The following is a 21,342-nucleotide window of genomic DNA, read 5'->3' as shown; positions in this document are numbered from 1 at the left end:
AGGAGGCTATGGGAAAGCAGGGGGAGACTGACTCGGTCTCCACTTTCTATTTGATGCTCCTCAGCAGCGAGCAAGAGTAGAGCTACCTAGGAGAACTTTAAAAAGAAAAAGGGGGAAAAAATACTCTTTGGGAGGGCCATTCCTCACTGTACAGGCCCACAAAAACTTGTTTTGTTCCAGAGAGCTAGCTAATCTGTCTCTTGTTTGGCAGCTGCTGGAGCAGCAAGGCCCTGCCTCCTCTCCGCACAAAGCCTCGCACACTCCGTGTTTCCCAGGCAATGCCACGGCTCTGCGAACTCTCTGGCTGACACTGGCCTCCTGGGTCCTCCCTCTCTCCCCATCCCAGCAAATTAAACTTATGGTAGGGACAACTCTGGCACCATTCCCATGCGGGTTTATGGAGCAAAGAATCGAAAAGAATTTCAGCAATAGTAGAGGGCACAAGGAGTGGGTAGAGAGGCCACCTGCCATCGTGGGGCGTAGTCAGAGCGTGGATACCGGGGGTAAAAGGTTAGGCCAGGCCTACGACTCACACACACGGGAGGGGAACTTCCACAGAGAGCCAGGGAGGTGGCTGGAGGCCTGAGCTCTGGTGGTGATCACACTGGGTTTCTAATCCAAGCTCTGCCACTTAGTATCTATATGATCTTTGCAAGTGGCTAAATTCTTGAAATTTTAGGTTTTCCTCTTTGTAAAATGGGGTTATAATCTCTACCTAAAAGGAGTATTGGGAGAATTAAATAAACAAATAGCTATAAAGTGCCTGACAGAGTAAAGGGTAGCTTCCCCAGACACATACATGTACACACATGCACACACACATGCTGAGAGAAGTTGGAGGAGGAAAAGTTGGGCAAGACGCCTCCATGTGAGAGTCAGCCCGCAGTCTGAGGAATGAGCCTCACCTCCTCCCTCAGCCCACATCTGAGAACAGATTGTGACTAAATAGCCCCACTCCCTGGCCCCTTGGGCAGGATAACTCTGAAGCATAGTCTTCATTGTCTCTCAGAGTTCCCTAAAAGGATTACGTTGTAGCTGCCCATGAAAGTAATTTGATTGCTATGCAGACTTTATTGGCTTCCTTCCTGCCCGTGTCTCATTTTCCCAATATACTACCTGGCTTTACTGGGCTCACCTTTGCTCATTAAGTTCTTGTCTGGAGGTCTGCCTCTGGGATCCAAACTAAGAAAACCAATATTACTCCAAATTTCCTAAGTCCTAGGTTCTCAGGACAATCTCTGACTCCTAATTCTTGCTTTCTCACTATCTAATCTCTCTCTCATCTGTATTAGTTTTCTATGCTGCACAACAGAATCCCGCAAATTTAGCGGCTCAAAAGAACATGCATTCATTGTCTAACAGTTTCTGTGGGTCAGGAGTGTAGGCACAGCTTAGTGGGTCTTCTGCTCAGGTTTCACCAGAATTCAGTTAAGGTGTCGGCTGGTGGGTATTCCTTTTTGGAGTTCAGATCCTCTTCCAGACTCATGTCATTGCTAGGCAAATTCAGTTCCTTGTGATTGTAGAACTGAGGTCCCTATTATCTTGCCAGCGATTGGCCAAGGGTCACTCTCAGCAACTAGAGGCTACCAGCAGTTGCTGCCATGTGGCCCTTTCTCAGCAGGGCAGAGGTTTTACCAACTGGACAATCTCTCTCGCTGGTCTACTAAGTCTGGGTCTTATATAATATAACCTAGTCAAGGGAGTGGCTACCCTACCCTTAGCTATATTCCGTCAGCTAGAAGCACACACACATACTACATTACTGTGTAGTAAACTTTTCTCAAAGTTTTGCAGAAGACAAAGGAGGGAGGGTTTTGCAGTGGAGCAATGCAAGCTGGTCTTCACTTTTCTTCAGCTCCCCACCATGTTGCCTCCTCCTCGCCTCGCCTTGCCTCTCCTCTCCTCTCCTCTCCCCTTCTTCAGTTCTCTGCTCTAGTCTTCCCCATCCCCAAATTCCTGTTTATTTCTAATGCGTGGTGGTTTATCTTTTTGTTCCTTGACTATTTGTTCTTAAGGCCTTAGCTTCCACTCCATGTGACATATCTAAATATTTTTCTTGCTAAAGACAATCCCCTCTTAAGAGGCATTTGGGTGTCATTTGTTGGAAGATTTCTTTTTTCATTCTGCTATGAAAAATTATTTACAATTTAGTGGAGGAAATAGATATGACTCAATAACAGGAAGCAAATAAAGAAATGGAAGGGACAACGCTAAATATAAAAGTCACCACTGATGTCATGGCATTAGCAAGGCCAGAGCGTGTCCTGTAGTAATGTCAGTGCCAGAACACTCTTCCTGGAGCCTGGAAACAAAGGAACAGGCCAAGTGGGTGGGGACATCCTGAAATCTCACAGTAGAGTTATTAAAATGGGTAGTTACTTACATATCATTCTTGTGTGTGTGTGTGTGTGTGTGTGTGTGCGCGCGCGCGCGCCTGTGTGTGTGTGTTGGGGCGGGAGCTCCAGTCTGAGCTTCAGGGCCCCTTCTGAGTGCTCAGCACAGAGGTCTGAGGGCAGCCGGCAGGGCCGCCCTGGGTGCAGGGATGAGGGGTCAGGATCCCAGGGCCCAGAGCAGGTGCCAAAGGAGGAGTGGCCTAAAGCAACCGTGAACAGCAGAAGGGACAAGAGGACTGGCCTGTGCTGCTCAGAAGAGGACAATGGCCTCGGAAGTGCATCTGTTGAAATGCTCAGAGGAGGAGAGGGCATGAGCCTCGGCTAAGGGAGGCCGTGGCTGCTGTCAGCCAAGCAGTCTGTCTACGCCATTGTTTCTGCAGCCATGTTATGCAGGGCTCGAAACTGGGCCCCGCGAGGAGGCCTGTCAGAGTGGAGCCTTACAGTTTCTGCCCCAGCGAGTTTCCCAGGCTGATGGGGAGATGGCGGCAGTAACCACACTTTCTGGTTCAAAAGGTGGACAGGCAGACTGACAGGTATAAATACACTTTTAAAGTTAAAAAAAAATGTAATGCTGCCCTGACCAGGTGGCGCAGTGGATTGGAGAATTGTCTCATGCATCAAAAGGTTGTGGGTCCAGTCCCCTAGCCAGGGCACGTAGCTAGGTTGTAGGTTTGATCCCAGGTCAGGCGCATATAGGAGGTAACCAATCGATGTTTCTTTCTCTTATCAATGTCTCTCTCTCTCTTTCTTTCTCTCCCCACACCCTTTAAAAAGCAATGAAAAAATGTCCTCAGGTGAGGGTAAAAACAGCTAAAATTAAACTTCTATAGGCCTACTTATCTTACAAATACGTGAAGCAGGATTGCAAAATTGCTCCTTCTCCACTCAGACGAGCTAAGGAACGGTCGTGCTGCTGTGCCTTTGCAGCTGCTGAGGCCTTCCCGCGAGCTTCACAGCCCCAGGGCCAGCGGAGGGAAACTAAATGCTAATCCATCCTGAGCCGTCTGACAACCGCTGTAACGTTCTCTTGAGGAAGCTCAGTCTCTGCTTGGACAGCTCTGGCAGTTGTTCGGTCTCTCCCAATTTCCTCCCCGACCCCAGCTCCTAAGAAGGGTGGACGTGAGTACAGGTGATGGGGCTTTGGTGAACTGTGGCAACAGAAGGAGACAACGTGCGTGGACCTACGTGGCATTTTCAGGATTCCCACTCATCTCTGAACGAGTCTAGGTTGCTCCCTCCTCTGAGGAGCTGCTTGCATGACTCCCATCAGGGCAGCTGGTGGCCCCTGCCGCTGCCTGCACAGTGTGGCCCCTTTGTGCCAAGTTAGTCCCCTGCCAGTTCTTTGCCCTCTCAAGGGAGCTTGTGGACACTTGGAGGCACTTGCATATTCTGCATGGGTGTGAGGAGCCTGAAGTTCACTTCTAGGGCAGAGGAAGGGGGGAATGTTGAGAACTTGCATCCCCCTTTGGTCTTCCTCTATCAGATTCTTCTCTCCACAGTCCTCAGGCTAAAAAAAGGCAGACTCCAGGCTATTTCCTGAACATTATATACTCCTTGTACCCTCAGACAATAAGCCTTAAGGCCTGGCCTTCACAAACAAAAGAGGCCACTTGTCTATATTCCTGTATGAGAACTCTGTTACCCAGTCCACAGGCTGTTGTTCTATGATACTTCAAAGGGGCAGATAAAAGAAATTAAAATGTCCCTTTGTCCCTTACAGAGTTTGGCTTTCAAGCCTTTCCTCTGGCTACTGACTCTAAAATACTATGTCAGAAGCTGAATATAGACTTTCTCTTTTTCATTGTTTACTGGCTGAAACAATATTAACTCTTCCAGAGGCAGACAGGTGCCTTGAGCAGTCTAGGGAAAATTATAGACACAGAAATACAAAAGGGAAAAAATCTTTTTTATGTAAATCAGAACGTTTTTTGGAGTTCCTCTGCGAGTTTCAAACCAACACGTCCCAGCCCTGCTCCCCATCCTTCAGCTCATTGGACTGCACAGTGAGTCTTTAGTTCTAGAAACCTGACCTACTCAGGCTTTCTCCAGGATGTAAAAATGAATATTTTGAGAGGTAACTACTGCAAAACCAGGGTTAGAGATGACCAACAGGGGAGATGTAAACTTTGATCTCATCATGACGCAAAGATTCCCTACAGGAATAAAAAAAATTTTTTTTAAGGCAGGTTTTTTTTTTTTTAAGTTTAAAATGTCATCTTTGTAACAAAGGATTTCCTAGGCACTTACTGAACCAAATCTTCACCAATACCCCGAACAATTCCTACAAGGAAGCTACTGTTTCCCCATTTCCCAGATGGGAAATTGAGAGTTGAGGTTCTGAGCCCGCCGCAGGTCACACGGTTAGAGTGCCCATCCTCCTGACGGCCCTCCTGTGCTGATGAAGGAGCAGGACAGAGCTGGGGTGACTCTCCAAATCAAAGTCTGAAGACAGAAGGAGGCGAGCAGGCTGAGAAGCTAGTGACAGAGCCCCAGGAGGCTGGCTGTTCCAGTGCCACCTTTATCCTTGCTCTGACATGCCATAGAAGATTAGCTGGAGGCAGGGGAATAAACAGAGTGGCTTCTGGAGAGAGGTCCCCAACCTCTGTGTGGCCTCTGGATAGGAAAGAGAACCCCAAGCAGGACCAGACATGTATGAAAATAATGGAATTCAGACCATGGCCCAATTTTGGGGTGGAACAGGGATTTTTCCATGACTTCAGCGGGTCTCTGGAGTCTCTCATTCCCCAGCTTCTCTTTAAAAATTATTTATTTAATTATTTTTAGAGAGAGGGGAAGAGAGGAAGACATGGAGAGAAACATCGATCGGTTGGTTGCCTCTCATATGCTCTCAGTTTGCCTCAAGCGGGGACCAAACCTGCAACCCAGGCAGGTGCCCTGACTGGGAGCTGAATCGCAGACCCTTCGCTTTGTGAAATGACACCCGACCAACTGAGCCACATGGCTCAGGGCTCACTCTCCAGCCTTTTAAAGGCTCTCATACCTCCCTCTTCGAAACTTATTGGAGGGCTGTCCCGGGCATACGCCCTCCTTCTCAGGAGCAAGGAGTGTGCGGTGGAGAAAGGATAGGTTGGGACACAAGGTCCAAAGTAGCGTGTGTCCCAGCCTAGTCCCTGTTTAGCCCAAATGCTCATCTGGCCCCTGTAGTGGGGCTCCGCACAGGCAGGGAGGAAACGCTGCGCCCCTGGGACCCGTCAGGTTGGCCTCCCTGCAGGCAATTATCTTCGAAGCAGATACCCCCTTCTGAACCGGGGATGTAGGGCTTTGAAGCTAGAAAATGCTAGGTCTGAAAGAGAAGAAAGAACAAATCCAGCCACACACAGAGCTCTGTGTATTCAGAGGGAAGTTGGCAGGGTTGCGCTCGGGCAGAGAAACTCCGAGTGGTACAAAGGGACGTGCCCAGAGTGAAGAAATCATGCTAATTGTCCGCACCAGAGCTGGAGAACGCCACCCAAAATGAAGAGAGAAAGGGGAGCCCTGTCCAGAGCCTTCAGTGCCCTGCGCCTCACTCCTTTTGTCTACCTTCTTCTGGTCCAGACAGGTAGGAGTCCAGAAGGGTAAGAAAGGGATCGAGAAGGGAGCGGGGCGTTCAAAGGTGAGGGAGGGGAGCGTGACGGGCCGGCATGCCTCTAGGACGGGAGGAGGGGAGAGAGCTGCCGCCGTGGGAAGAATCTCAGTGAATTCAGGCATTAGTGTTGAATGTATTTCTTCATTCTGTTGCCTGCTGCCCGGCCCCTGCCCGCTCCCCGAAAGGGCTGCATGACTTTGGAGCTCCCATGGCATTCAGGACATTAGATGAAGGGCAATGAGCCATTTCTTATAAGATGTCTTGTTGGCATGGGCCATTTCGGCATTTTTTCCAAGGATTATGGTGGGGCTGGAAGGGATGGGGGAATCTTGGTTTTGTGCTTGCCCAGCTCCCAACCTTGGCTTCTCTGAATGTGAAACAGCAAGAGATGTAAGAAATTTGGAGATAACGAGCCTCCTGATTTTGGAGATTAACATGAACCTACCCATCACCCACCCCATACCATAGACACCTGCCTCCCGTACCAGCCCCTGCCAACTATTTGGAGAATTGATCTCATTTTAAGTATATTTGTTAATGTACACACACACAGGCACACACTGTTCTGGGGAGCCTAAGAATTCACGATTTAGTTGCATGAACAGATGCAGAGATCATTTTAATGAAAACACAGAAACTATTATGAGTCAGCTGTGAAGAGGAAGCCCAGGATCTGAGAGAGGTCACCTATCCCGTCAGAAGCCTGGTGCTGGGGGTGCTGAGGGGGGCGGGGGGTGGTTGGGGGAATACCAGGAGAGGTCACCCGGGAATGTCTGCACTAAATTCGAAAGGAACAGAAAAGTGAGTGGGAGGGGGAGGGGACATTGTAGTTGAGAAAATGGGCAAATGTCCAGCTTGAAATGGCATCTTGTGTCTAGGAACAGCCCAACCGTTCTCCTTTGCTGGAGAGGAAAGTGTGAGGTGAGTTAGGCAAGGCCTTGTAAACCACAGCAAGTAAACTAGCATATAGTTTGTGAACAACGGGGCAGGGAGGGCACCGAAAGGCTTTGACCTGGGGACTGGCAGCACAGGCGTGCACTTTGGACGGCTCGCTCTGCGGTGAGGCGTTGGCGGGGAAACTGGAGGCAAACAAGAGAGAAGAGGAATCCTGTATATGTGTCCTAGGGTGCCTGTAACAGAGAACCACAACCTGAGTGGCCTAGATGTAGGAAATATACTGTCTCTCAATTTTGGAGACTAAAAGTTCAAGATGAAGATGTCGGCCAGGCCCAGCTGGCAGTGCTAGGAAAGGCTCTGTTCTAGAACTCTCTGCTTCTAGTAATTCCGTGGCTTGTGGCAGCGTAACTACAGTCTTTACGTGACTTTCTCCCTGTGCTTGTGTCTGTGTCCAAATTTCCTCTTTTTAGGCCACCAGTCATTGGGTTACGGGCCTACCTTTCTCCAGTGTGACCTCATCTTAGCTTATTACCTCTGCCACAACCCCACTGCTAAATAAGGTCACATTCTGAGGTGCTGGGAGTTAGGACTTCAACATCTGAATTTTAGGGGACAAAATTCAACCCCTAACAAGGCTAATGCAATAGTTCAGGAGAGAAATACCACGAGCTAGGCTTAGAATAGAGGGAATGAGACATGTTGAGATAATATTTTGGAGGGAAAGTCAGAAGTGGGGAGAACCAGAGGGGGAGGTAAAATTTCTGTGTGAAACCGTAAACAAAAATGGGACAACCTTGAGGATATGATCATTAGTATTTCCCATGTCAAGGCCCAAATGCCTATGACACACCTGTGAGAAAATATCGAATAGCCTGCGGCTGGAGGACAGGTAGGTCAGGGCTGATGAGAGGTATTTGGAAACTGTCAGCCCATCGGTAAGACTTCAAACAATGAGATTGAATGATAGCACCAAGGATGAGAAAATAGGCTCAATATCGAACACTGAGTAGCCCCAGGATTTGTAGAGGAAAGAAGTCCCATTGAGGAGACCAAGAAGGAACAGTCCCATGGACAGAGGGAGCCCAGATTGTGGTGCCCAGACTGTGGTGCCAGAAAGTCAAGAGCATGGAGAGTTTTCTGGAGAATCAACATCAGATGCATCAAAAAGGCCCAGTATCCTAAGGACCTAAAAGAGCCTGTCAGATGTGGCATTTAAGAGGTTACTATCAGCCTTACTGAGAACAGCCTCGGTGGAAATTACAAGGACTTTAGGAAAGAGTGAGAGCTGTAGGTTTGGAGACAGTGTACTGGGAATAGGACACGCACATGAAATATGTAAGTCAGAGACGTCCCTAACTCCTTCAGGTTATCAAATGAGAAGGAAAAAAATCATAGATGTTGTTAGTCAATGTGACTGGGCAAAAACAAAAGGGGACAAGGGGCCCAGAGTGTGGGAGATGTAACTTAATAAATATAGCAAAAACTTCTAAATATAAACTATGCTAATAAGATATTAGATATGACCTATGACAGATAAGAAATAATTGCAGACTTAGGCCATTGTACTGCTGTGGGCTTGAGCAATAAAGAGCTGAGATCCTATAAGAAATTTCTGCCATCATCAATATATTAGGAAAAATGCCAACTTCTACAACAAATATGTTCCAAAATTTAAGCTCTTGGCACGAACCATATGGTAGTACAATGAAGTCCCAGGCTAGGTCTGGACGAGGAGGGACCCTGCTCCAGGGAGTTTTTCAGGGACCACGCCGACGGAACTCTATCAACTTTGAAGTGTGTTCCAAATTGTCACCCTGAGGTTTATCTCCGTTTCTTTTACATAATTTTAAAAATGCGTAAGGGGTTCCTAAACCAGCCTCTAAGTGATACCTATCACTTCCAGTGATTCATTGGCTGGAACTCAGTCACCTGGCCACACCTAACTGCAAAGGAGTCTGGGAAATACTCCTTTTAAGATTGGCCCTGAAAGAGGGGTTTGGACCATGTTACCCTAGCTCCCAAAGACTCACCTTAATCTCTTGTACGATGGCAGCAGTCACCAAGCCAGTCTCAGACAAGGAACACTCTGTCTTTAATGTTCTGGCGGTAACGTGGGCTAACGAAGCTTTCCTAAGTCCATCACAGCCCAAGGTGTGGAACATGAAAATGAGGCTTTTCTAGACGCTAGGACTCTATCCTACAGACATAAACGCAGCATGCCACAAACCTAGATAATTTGATTTGCAAGATACTGCTCTCTGGGATCCCATAACTGTTCCATTCTCTAAGTACCCAGTAAGAAGTCCCTTGCCTAGGTTCCCCTCTTTCAGTCCTAAGGTCGCCTTCACATTGTAGGTGCTACATTGTTTGTTTGTTTGTTAGTTTGTTTTTTCAATTAAAATTTACACACAGGAAAATGTGTTTAGCTGAAGGATACAGTTTGATAGACCTTTAAAAAGTGAACAAACACATGTAATTAGCGGCCAAGATCAAACAATAGGTCAGCATATAAGAACCCCTTACAATTTCATTTATGGTTGCCCTGCCCCAGGGTCCCAGTGATATCTTAACTTCCACAACAGATTAATTTTGCAAGACTTTCAACTTCAATTTTTTTAACCTCACAGGAGGACATGCTCATTAATTTTAGAGAAGGGGGAAGAGAGGGAGTGGAACATCAACTGACTGCCACTTATACATGCCTCTACCAAACGCACAACCTAGGCATGTGCCCTGACCAGGAATTGAACCACCGCCGTTTGGTTTATGGGACAATGTCCCTAAGCAACTGAGCCACATGGGCCAGGGCTGTCTTTGAACTTTGTATAAACACAATCATATGCAGGCATACGTTTGTGTTTGGTTTCGTTCACTGAACACCGTATTTGTAAGATTCAGCCGGGTCATTTCCTGTTTGGGGCTTTAGGAATAGGGTTGTTAAAACATTCTAGATTGTATTTTTTGGTTAACAGAAGTACACATTTCTTCGGGGGATATACCTAAGAGTAGAATCGCTGAGTTACATGCATGTGTTAAAGCTTTAATAGATAGGGCCAAACAGTTTTCAAAAGCGGTCGCATCAATCTGCATTCCCAGCAGAGCAGAGGGAGAGTTCTGGGTGCCCACATCTTCACCAGCAACTGTATCTTTCTTTTTCATCTTCACCATCCTAGCGAGTTTCAGGTGGTATCAAATTATACTTTAAAATTGCCTTTCGTGGTTGTTAATGAAGTTGTATCTCTTTCAAATCTTTATTAACCATTTGGATATCCTTTTTTGTGAAGTACTTATTCCAAGTCTTTTGCCCATTTTCTATTGAGTTTTTGGAATTAAAAAAAATTATTGATTTGTAGGAGTTTTCAAAATACAGTTTGGGTATGAGTTCTTTTTGGGTATGAGGTATTTGTGTATTACAAATATCTCCTGCTCTACAGCTTGGCTTTTCACTGTCTTAATGGTGTGTTTTGATGAACAGAAGCTCTTAATTTTATTGTGTCCAACATATCATTTTTTTCTTTTATGGGTGCCACACTTTTGTGTTCTTTTAAGATACCTGTGTCTATTCTTAGGTTGTGGAGATAGTTTCCTCTGTCTTCTTTTTAAAGCAGTATTGTTTCACTTTTCACATTTAGATCTACAATCCATCCAGAACTGATATTTGTGTAAGGTGTGAAGGGTCAGGATTCATTTTTTCCCTGCATGGCCCAGCATTATTTATTGAAAAGAAAAATCCCTCCTCCACTACATGGCGATGCCACCTTTGTCATGGGTCAAGCAGTCACATACAAGTCTGTTGTCAGACTCTCTATTCTGTTCCATTGATCTATTTGTCTGTCGGTGCCAATGTCACAAAGTTAATGCTCTGGAATTTTGTTTGGTGTTGAATTAAGTTTATAAGTCAGTTTGGGAGAATTTACAGCTTAACAGCAGTGATTGTTCCAATTCAAACATAGAATTCTCTGTATATCATTTCGATACTGTTAGCTGGGTACATATTACTGAACATCTACACTCTTTAGAGTGTAGCTACCAAGAATCACTTTCCTCCTGAATCCCAAAGCCCTTCTTCACAATGTCTGTTCCTTGGTTTTCTCCTACATTTCTAAGTGATTAACACTTAAAATGATTTTACACTCTTGTTGGCCCTTGTAGGTCTCAACAGGATAACAGCATGTGGACAATAGCCCCAATATGTCCATGCTCAGTGGTGCCCCTCTACAGCAGGACCAGGGAGGAGTGGGCTGTTTTCTCAGAGCATCACTCATTAGGAAGCATATTAGAGATCAGAATCAGCCTTGGCCAGTGTGGCTCAGTTAGTTGGAACGGTGTTCCGTACACCAAAGGTTGCAGGTTCGATCCCCAGTTGGAGTACACGTGGGAGGTGGCCAGTCAATGTTTTCTCTCTGCATTGATGTTTCTCTCTCTCCCCCTCTCTCCCCCCACCATGAAAAAAATGTCCTTGGGTGAGAATAAAGAAACAAACAAAGCTGGGCAGTGTAGGTGGTCCATCACCAGTGCTCTCCCCACTGGGATGTGGAAATTGGATTTTAAGAGAAAATATCAGAAAGCAATATATATAAAAATATATATATATTTTTTTTAGAAGACCATACTGTGTACTGCCCTTGGATCATTGCATGCTCTTCTGGTCGCCACACCTTAAAAGAGAAATAATAGAGTTGGAGAAAGCCCGGAGACGGGTATCCATGATAGCCGAGGGGATGAAGGGGCTTCCTTGTGGAGACAGATCCAAGCAGAACAAAAAAATCCTTCATGTAAAATAGGGATATACCTGCAGTCTGTAGTGTAAGAGATTATGGATTAGGTGTATATATACCAAATCCTACAATACATGTTTGGCACCATCTCACTGAACTTTTAAAAGGTAAATTTAAGGCAAATACCAGTAAATGGAAACCTTTGCCAAGCAAAAAGGAGCAGGAAGAGGCTATTAGGGGAACCCAAGGCTATTGGCAGACATAGTCTCATACTTTAAAGCTTGACGCTGCTTGGTGTCCCAGCAGGTCAAAATCCTACTTGATGAGGGCCACTTACCTGACCCAGCATGGCACTGTTAAGTTGACGGGGACATCTTGCCATAATGCCCATTTCTTTTTTTTCAGCCTCCAGTGGGAAGAGAAACTTCCTACAAAATGATACCTCAGAGACTAAGGGACAATAATGAACTTAATCACTTCTCGAGGTTGAGTAGTCCTAGTCCTTTTTATTTCTACTGTGGATCACAATTGTTAGCCACTTCCTCATTTTTGTGTCCTGCTTTGGCATCTGTCCCAGTTCTCTGTGTCCCTTGAAAGTGGTGGAACCCTGAACTTAATACAGGCTCCAGTTTTGGCAAGAGTTTTGGAAAACAGTGTTTGCTCGGCAAAATGCTCTCTTTGTCGGCTTCTGAGAAAGACCTCTCCGTTCACTCCTGCACAGCCGGGCGTACCCCTGTGAGTCCCGGGCAGGGGGAAGGCTCCCACCTAGGGGAGGGGAAGGCCTGGGACAATCCGTATGTTGTAGCTTCTCCAGTGTTCGCATCCTGAAGAATAAAGTTTCAGTTGGTAGAAAGTGCAGACTTGAGGGGGAAAAGACATCAGAGAAGGATCAGTAGGACCTTGTATGGGGCAGGGGACAGTGTATGCAGGGGAAGTTCAAGGGAGAGCTAGCGAAGATAGAAGGGGAGGGGGAACACCTTCCACTTCTCCTTGGGGCCGGGACGGTCACTGTCTAGCCTCCTGGAAGGAGGAAATGAGACCCTTGAAGTTTGTGCTTGGGGTTCCTCAGCCCCAGGACGTCTCTGCGTGTATGACACTCACGTGCATACCTCACTGCTCCTCACTGGGTCCTGAGGCAGGGGTTAGATGTTTCCCAACTATCTGATCATCACCATCATGGACATAGGGGGCACAATGATTTTGTTTGGGGACACTTCAAGTCGCACATAACCAAGCCTATTTGCCTATTCAGGGAAAATTGAAAGCTTGCTTGTCTAAATCAAGCCAAGTCTGGGACCTAGCAGTTGCTAGGCAGTTAAATAATCGCAGTAACCAGAACCAGAAGAAATCTTAAGGATTTTGTGGTCAAATGAATTTCAGTCTGATACACAGAGTCATGGGAATTCCTAGTAGCACTCCGAGTTAGTGGGGAGGACGGGACGCAGGTAACTACCACCTCCTCTGCCAAATCAGGAGAGCTGGAACTAGGTTTCTCTTCTTTTCATTTTTATATAAGATCCTGTGGGAACAAAAATACCTTTAATAAAAACAATTTGAAAATAATTGAATTATCCATTCTCCTGCCCCAAATTGACTCCTCTCAATAACAAGCATATATTTCTATATATGGCAGCTTTAATCATGAATAGTTGCTTCTATACTGAAGGTTTTATGAATCTAGCATACCTGACAGGTAATGAATATCAGAGTTGAAAGGCCCCTAGAGATCTTTGGTCCCACCACCTCATTATACAGAGGAGGAAACTGAGGCACAAAGACAGAAAAGAAGAGTCAACTGGCCTTTTCTTGACCACTTTCAAGAAATGATGACCTCACTTCTTAACAAAGCACTTATTCTAAAAATGGATTGAACATGTTCATTAAACTCAACTAAAGCTACTTTGATCTTCCCGACTAACTTTTTAGTTTACTTGCCTCCTGGCTTGGTCTGGGTCTTCTAGGCACAAGAAGAGGAATGAGGAATGGAAAGAGAGAGCACAGCTTCCCCGAATCTAGACAGCAGGAGCAGCTGAGTGGGAAATAGGGGGGAGAAAGGAAGAGGGAACTTCAGAGGCACTGATAGTCAAAAGAAGCAGCTGAGGACACAGAAGGACTGGGACCTGACATATATGTGTCTACTCAGTAAATTCAGCCCTATTCCCAATTGACATCCTCTTCAGAAGACTCTCCTTCAGGTGGTGGTGCCGCTCTACAAGGCCAGGTGACACCAACGAACGGCATCTGTTCTGGCCCAAAAGTGCCTAAGACATCCCTGAAATGTGAGATGTGTCTCTGGAGGGGGCAGCCATTGGGGCAGTCTTTAGACAAGACGGTAAAATCCCAGAAATTCCAGGCCCAAACAAACCAGTGAAACCATCTGGATTACCACGCATTTGACCTAAGGAAAACCTGAGCCCTGAACCCATAAGTGATTTCTCCTAGGTCAAGAACAGGGCCCAAGTCTCTGTGTTCTCTTCACTGCACAACAGTAACTGATACACACTCTGTGCTTTTCTGCTGTGAACCTGACACAGCAGTTGCTCTTGTTATTGTTATTATCCTTATTTTCTAAGTGAGGAGAGGGAGGCCTAGAAAGATGACTTGCCCAAATCCCCACAGCCAGTTAGCTGGTCGAGCCCAATCTTACAAGTCCTGCTGATCCCAAACTTTTTGTTTCACCCATCTTAAACCCCTTTGCTAAAGGGGTACAAATTGCGCTGGAGTTTGGGTGAATTTCCAAAACCATCTACCAAGCTGCAGGGCTGTTCTGCGCTGGCAGGACTGGTAAGATGCTACATGCAGTTGGGGCAAGGATAGAAGAGGTTCTTGGTCTGATGGGAGGGTGGCCCAGTTGTCTTCAGGCCCCTAAAGTCCCCCTTTATTGGCACTGTCTTGTGACATACTCCTTTCTTTGCGAATCTCTGTCCCCATGCTTCCTCCATCACGCCACCCCACCTCACTCTCCTAATTCCCAATCAAGAAAACCTGACAGATTTACCCTAAGGTCTAATGACTTATAAGCTACAGGGGATACAGACGTTTGTCTATTTTGCACAACTGATCTATCCCAAGGATACACAACAGTGTCCTGCACATGGTAAGTGCTCAGTAGATATTTCTATAAATGGAGCACATAGGGTGTGGGTGAGCTGGAATCTTCAAGAAGAGGGCAACGGGGGAAGACGCCAGAGGCAGCAGGCCAGAGAGAAGAAAGGCTATGGGCAATGGGATAGGTGTGAAGGGTGACGGAGGAGCAGAGGGGCCCACAGCTACTGGGGGAGAAGAGAGGGCAGCAGAGACTGAGAAGGAAGGGCTGACAGGCGTGCTGGGCCCCAAATAGGGGGGCGTGAAGAGGTCAGAGGACTTAAAGGTGGGAGTGAGGTCAGCAGCCGAGTGCCTGACGCTGCCCTCTGCCCGCGGGCCTCTGTCCGCAGAGCCCCTGCAAGGGGTGAACATCACGAGCCCGGTGCGCCTGATCCATGGCACGGTGGGGAAGTCGGCGCTGCTTTCTGTGCAGTACAGCAGCACCAGCAGTGACAAGCCCGTGGTGAAGTGGCAGCTGAAGAGGGACAAGCCAGTGACCGTGGTCCAGTCCATCGGCACAGAGGTCATTGGCACCCTGCGGCCTGACTATCGAGACCGCATCCGCCTCTTTGAAAACGGCTCCCTGCTCCTCAGCGACCTGCAGCTGGCGGATGAAGGCACCTACGAGGTCGAGATCTCCATCACTGACGACACCTTCACTGGGGAGAAGACCATCAACCTCACTGTCGATGGTAAAGTGCCCTTAAAGGGAAGGAGGTGGCCCGGGCCCGGGGCCTGGGCAGGGTCTGCTGGAGCCTGGGAAAACCAACACCGGAACCACCGGGGAGCCGAGAGCGAGCTGGTCGGACATTAGCGGTTAGCAGTTAGGAGATACAGTAAACACTTAAGAGTACTTGCTATAGGCCAGAAACTATTTTAAGTGCTTTGCATATATTCACTCATTCAATGCTTATAATAATCTAGGGATAGTTAATATCATCCCCATATGCAGGAGAGGAAACTGAGGCACAAAGAGGTTGAGTAACTTGTGCAAGTCATGCAGCTAGTAAGTGATCGAGCCAATATTTGAACCCAGACAGTAAGACTTAGGCTTCGTTGTTAAGACATCTTAGAACAGTGCTGGGGAGGAAGGGAAGGGAGGTCCACGAGGGGAGGGACCATGGCTGTATTGTTCAGCGTGGTACCTCCTGTGCTTAGTATGTGCTCAATAAATAGCTGGCAAAAAAGTGAGTGAACGAACAGATGGACGGGTGGGTGGTGGTAAAGAACTTGCCCAATGATCTCTGAAGGACCTCTCAGGCCACAGATTGAGTTGTGCTGTGTTGATGGTAGTTAAGAAGGGAAGGGAGAAAGAAGCGTTTTAGCCCCTGGCTCACAGGCTCCCCTCCCCGGGTTTAGTGCCCATTTCAAGGCCACAGGTGTTAGTGGCTTCGACCACCGTGCTGGAGCTCAGTGAAGCCTTCACCCTGAACTGCTCTCATGAGAACGGCACCAAGCCCAGCTACACCTGGCTGAAGGATGGCAAGCCCCTCCTCAATGACTCGCGAATGCTCCTGTCCCCCGACCAAAAGGTGCTCACCATCACCCGCGTGCTCATGGAGGACGACGACCTGTACAGCTGTGTGGTGGAGAACCCCATCAGCCAGGGCCGCAGCCTGCCCATCAAAATCACTGTGTACAGTGAGTCTCCCCACCTGCCCTCCCATTAGGACTCAAAATCCCAACAGTGCCCATGAGGGGCTCCTGGGCAGAGGGAGAGATGGGGCCCACTCTCCGCGGAGGACAGCAACGGGTGGGAAGCAGGCTCTGGGCACGCTCTGCCGCAGGCAGCCGTGTGCCTGGGCCTCCTCTTCTCTTCCATCCCCCGCAGCAAGCTCTCCTCGCCCCACCTGGCGCCTCCGCTGAAGTCTCTCGCTTCTCCGCCTTCCCCTCTCCCTAGGAAGAAGCTCACTCTACATCATCTTGTCCACAGGAGGCATTTTCCTCCTTGTGACCTTGGTGACAGTCTGTGCCTGCTGGAAACCCTCCAAAAAGTCTGGGTAACTCAAGTTCCACACCCTGAGCACCCCTGTCCTTCCATCCACAACCCCAAGTTCTCTTCTTCAGTCTCTTTAAATCGCTTTCTTCCCAGGGCCCTGCCCTTCTTCCCAGGAGATCCCTCTCACCCCTGTGTGTGTTCTGTATGAAACCACCCCTGTGCTCCCAGCCCCCGTGACCCAGCACTGTTAACGATGGTTCCACTTGCAGGGCACCGTTCGTGGGTTGGGCACTGGGGTTGTGATTAGCGCGCTACCTTTTAAGTGTGACTACCTGCAGGTTACAGATAAGGACACTGAGACTCACATTGGTTAAATGACTTGCCCACGTCCGCCACACTAGCAACAGGCAGGATGCAGACTTAGATGTGACTCATTCCAGCCCATCCTCCTGTTAGCAGCCCTCTTTTACAACCATCGTACCGCCCACGTCCCCGACCCCAGAGCTCCTGCTCACACTGGGCAGCTCTGTTCGTGAGTGCTGGGTTGATCTGCAGGAAGAAGAGGAAACTGGAGAAGCAAAACTCCCTGGAATACATGGATCAGAATGATGACGGCCTGAAACCAGAAGGCGAGCTCCCAGCGGCCCACTCGCCGGTCCCGTCCTCACCCAGACCTGCGGGCTGCTGGGAAAAGGCAGAAATGGGCCACAAAGAGGCCGGCTCTGCAGGGCCCCTTCCCCCACCAACCGTGCGCAGGCTGCAGAGCAGGGAGAGGTGTGGCCAAGGTAGGATCCTGAGCCTTCTGTGGAGGTTGTGGCAGGGCTTTGCTGGCCACTTGGGGAGCAGAATGTAGGTGTGGTTGGGTCAGAAGAGGGCTGTGCCTGGCCAGCCACCCCATTCTTTGTCCCCTGCAGCGGACACCCTGCCCCGGAGCACAGAGCAGGAGCGGAAGAACCCCATGGCGCTCTATATCCTGAAGGACAAGGTGAGCAGCTATGGGATGGGCGTCTCACAAACACCCGGGAACCCCTACTACGCCCTGGTGCTTGGTAGCCATACCACTTTGATACGCCCTTATCGTACTCGGAATAACCTGAGGAATATTTGTGCCATCCCCACTTCATAGATTAGAAAAATAAAGTTGACAAAGGGGAAATGACATGCCCTGGCTCAACGGAGGAACTAAGTGGCAGGTCCAGCCTTCCAACCTAGGTCTTTGGACACCAACTCTGGTGATTTCCCCTTTATTCCACAACTAACTCTGTCCCAGGCTGTCGGAGACAGGTGGAAAGGGGACAATAAAGAGACAAAGCACTTAAGTTAATGCATTTTAATATTTACTGAGCACCTACTATCTGCCAGTCACCATCCTATGTGTTGTGCATTGAAAACAAAACAAAACAAAAAAACCAGACCTCTGTCTGCCACCTTCCTAGAGGTGGGAGTATGGAGAGAACTAGCTCCTTCGCTTCGGTTTTCCCGGCGCCCTCGAACACCAGTCGCGCCCCTAGACCGGGCCGCTGTTCTCTCACCCTGGCGCTTGCCCTTGCAGGACACCACGGAGCCCGAAGAGGAGCCTGCAACGGAGCCCCGGAGCGCAACGGAGCCCGGCCCGCCCGGCTACTCCGTGTCACCGGCGGTTCCCGGCCGCTCGCCCGGGCTGCCCGTGCGCTCTGCCCGCCGGTACCCGCGCTCGCCCGTGCCCTCCCCTGCCCCGGGCCGGACGCACACGTCGCCGTCCCGGGCCCCCGGCTCGCCCGGTCGCTCGCGCGCACTTCGGACTGCGGGCGCGCGCCTAATCCGCGAGCAGGAGGAGGCCGGCCCGGTGGGGATCAGCGCCTGAGCCGCCTGGGACCCGTCCTGCCCCGGGGATGCCCGAGCGCCGCGGCCGGGGAGGTCGGAGAGGCCACAAAGCGGGACGAGGGGAGGTCCTCGCGGGGGCGCTCGGGGCGCACGGGTCTCGCCGGAGGACATGGGTGAGCAAGTGCAGATGGGGGACGCAGAGAGGCGCCGGAGAGTGGTTTGGGGGGAGAATCGGGTCGCGTTTGATTTCAGTTCGCTGGCAGAGTTCCCGGTGGATATGGGTTGTACCCGTTAGGACCATAGAGATCATTTCGTTTCCGGCCCAGTCCTTCAAGGATCTTAGGGCAACTAACATCAGTAACCTAACTCCTCTGACTATCCCGTGCCCTTCCCAGGGAGCTCTCCCGCTGCCCGTCCACCTCCCTTCCCTCTGAAGGCCTCCGGCACTTTTTCCGGCAAGCCTAAATTAGAGAGGCCTTTTGCGCAAAACGCACAGCTGTCTAAATACGGGGAAGTCGGATGCCAGTTACAGTGTCTACAGGGCGCTGTTCTGAGCCTTCGGAAGGCACTTCGAAGGCGGCGCCTTGGAGCACCCTTCCCTGGGCACCTGGCCCCCGGGTCCTGACCAGCTGCCCAGGGAGGAGCGCAAGCACATTCCTTTGCCCCCTGACCTGGGCCTCAGCAACAACAAAGGAGTCCAGCCCGCGCGCTCGGCCTCCTTCCAAAGCCTCCCTCCGTGGTACACGCCAAGCGTTCTTCCTGTCGCTTTTCCTAGAGAGAAGAGGATTCTCACCCACTCCCCTGGCCCGGGCAGCTCGTTGAAGTGAAGGACTGTGTTTAACCCCTCACAGCTATGCCTTCTTCCTGGTTCCTTATAAAGCAAGCCTTTCAAACAATCATTGCTCCCGGAAAGGCTGTTGGGCTCCCTCCAGCTGTGGGAGAATAAGATTTGACTTTCCAGAGCAGTGGGGGAGGAGGAGGCTCACTGCTCCCCAGGACGTCAGGGAGAGGAGATGCAGCCCTTGGCTTCCCTCCTGCCTGCGCTGCTCCCAGGTACTCAGATCCCAAGAGGCAGGAGCGGGGCAGGCTCCCAAATCACACAAACATCAGAGTAGGGAGGGGTTGGCCACTGGGCAGCCCAGCCATGCCCCTGCCCATGGAACAGTTTCCAGAGAGACAATAATCCCCTGTGTGAGGAGAGAGGGCAATTAAAAAGCTGAAAGAGGAGACCTTGTGGGGCTTCTGACCCCTGTTCCCTGATGCCTCTAGGGGTCCTTGCATTCTGGCCCCTCCTCAACCTCCTAAGCTCCAGCTCTGACTCTCCACCATCTCATAGAGTAATTCCCGAGGCCCCTGCCCCCTAGTCAGCCCTTCCACCTTTACCTGTCAGCATGCCTGACCCAGCAGCCCTGCCTGCACGCTTCTCCTGGCTCATCGGAGCAGCCGTGCTTTCGCAGCTCCCCTCGGTTAACCAGAACTGCCCCCCCAACCTCCCCAGGTGCCTCACCCAGAGATGACACATGCAGGGCACATTGCTCAGGCAGGTGTGAGGTGCAGCGCTTGGAGACGGGGTGAATGCTGGTCAGCCCTGGGAGGCGGGGGTGGAGGTTATAGCCTGAGATGAGACGAGAGCCCCGCTGGACGCCCCGCCCTGCTGCTGAGCTCCTGAGGGCCCAGGCGCAGCTTCCCAGGCTCCAGCCGAGTCTGCCCAGGATGGGTGGGGGAGGACTGGAGGGAGGGGGTGAGGGTGAGGAAGCGGGTTTTGTTTCTATTTTATTTTGTTTGCATCTTCATCTTTGTATTACTAGCATCTAGCAGAGTGCCTAGCACATACTGGATGCTCAATAAACTTTTGATGGAATGAGATGACAACTTTCTTCCACTTAAGCAAGGAAAACAAAGCACACTTAAAAAGCACAAGTCATTTCCATTTTCTCTTTTCTTCTCCTCTTCACCGTCCTTCCCCCTCTTCGCACACCCTAAATTGTCTTTTCCAAAATCATCACTCACTCACCCATGCACCCATTCAGGTATTCTTTTCATGTATTCAGAACCATCTGTTAATCTACCACTGGCCAGGCCCTGTGATAGACACTGGGGAAACAGCCTGACTATGCTATGACTCCTACCCAGAAGAGGTCTCGCAGAGGAAGATGGATGGGTAAGCAGATTGTCACAGTACAGTATGGAAAACACAATGACAGAGGTAGACGCCGGGCGCTCAGGGAGCCTAAAGGAGCATTGTCTCACCCAGATTAGGGCATTCTGGGGGAGCAAAGGCCTGAATGTAGTCTTACAATAGAAGGATTACTTAATCAGGTGGAGGGGGCGGGGGGAAGCATGGAAGCACACATGTTCCAGGCAGAAGGAGCAGCGTGCAGGAAAGCTTGAAGTGTAAAGGGAGTCCAGCCTCCTCGGTCCTCATACAGTGTGAATTACCCTATATGACAGAAGGTTATATAGCCCTGTAGTGGAAACTAGACTTGGACCAGTGACAAGGTCAGGGAGCTGAACCTGAGACTCCTGCATTAAGCTGGTGTCCTAGAAAGGGTCCCCATCTGGTAGTGTCCCAGGTTTCTAAAATAAAAATGCAAATCCTCTCTGGAGAAAAACATATCCTAACATTTTCATAGATTAAGACCAACCAAAGTTGAGTTTACGGTGAAAGGTCATTAAACACAGAAGGAAACAAATCACCATGAATAAGAGTCAGCAGATTAAGAAGCAATGGATTCCGACCCCCAAGGCCTTCAGATATTGAGACTATCAGATATAAAACATAAAATAATTATATTAGATAAATAAAAGACAAAATTGCAAAAAATTAACAAGCAGCAAAGGACTAGCAAAAGTGACCAAATTTGAAAAGAAATAAAATAGAATTTTTATAAATAAAAATATAATGTATTGAAATAAAATGTA

General features: G+C 49.2%; 1 protein-coding gene across 1 annotated transcript; it reads left to right on the top strand.

Moving 5' to 3' along the window:
- The first annotated feature begins 5,550 nt into the window (after positions 1-5,550).
- Positions 5,551-20,225, top strand: HEPACAM (hepatic and glial cell adhesion molecule). The gene is made up of 7 exons (XM_054592873.1): positions 5,551-5,952; positions 15,029-15,370; positions 16,038-16,319; positions 16,579-16,678; positions 17,173-17,402; positions 17,532-17,602; positions 18,170-20,225. The coding sequence occupies exons 1-7, from the start codon at positions 5,868-5,870 to the stop codon at positions 18,458-18,460; spliced, it is 1,401 nt and encodes a 466-aa protein (XP_054448848.1). The 5' UTR covers positions 5,551-5,867; the 3' UTR covers positions 18,461-20,225.
- Positions 20,226-21,342: the final 1,117 nt, after the last annotated feature.

This window comes from Pteronotus mesoamericanus, unplaced genomic scaffold, assembly GCF_021234165.1.
Source record: "Pteronotus mesoamericanus isolate MK-2021 breed Mesoamerican mustached bat unplaced genomic scaffold, CSHL_Meso_final scaffold_371, whole genome shotgun sequence".
NCBI classification, from domain to species: domain Eukaryota; kingdom Metazoa; phylum Chordata; class Mammalia; order Chiroptera; family Mormoopidae; genus Pteronotus; species Pteronotus mesoamericanus.
This window is presented reverse-complemented; position numbering and strand designations above follow the sequence as displayed.

Excerpts from the sequence above, each read along its gene's own strand:
- HEPACAM (XM_054592873.1), top strand. The coding sequence starts at position 5,868 with ATGAAGAGAGAAAGGGGAGCCCTGTCCAGAGCCTTCAGTGCCCTGCGC. Across the intron at positions 15,371-16,037 it reads CATCAACCTCACTGTCGATG|TGCCCATTTCAAGGCCACAG; the intron begins GTAAAGTGCCCT and ends CCCCGGGTTTAG. Across the intron at positions 17,603-18,169 it reads TCTATATCCTGAAGGACAAG|GACACCACGGAGCCCGAAGA; the intron begins GTGAGCAGCTAT and ends TTGCCCTTGCAG.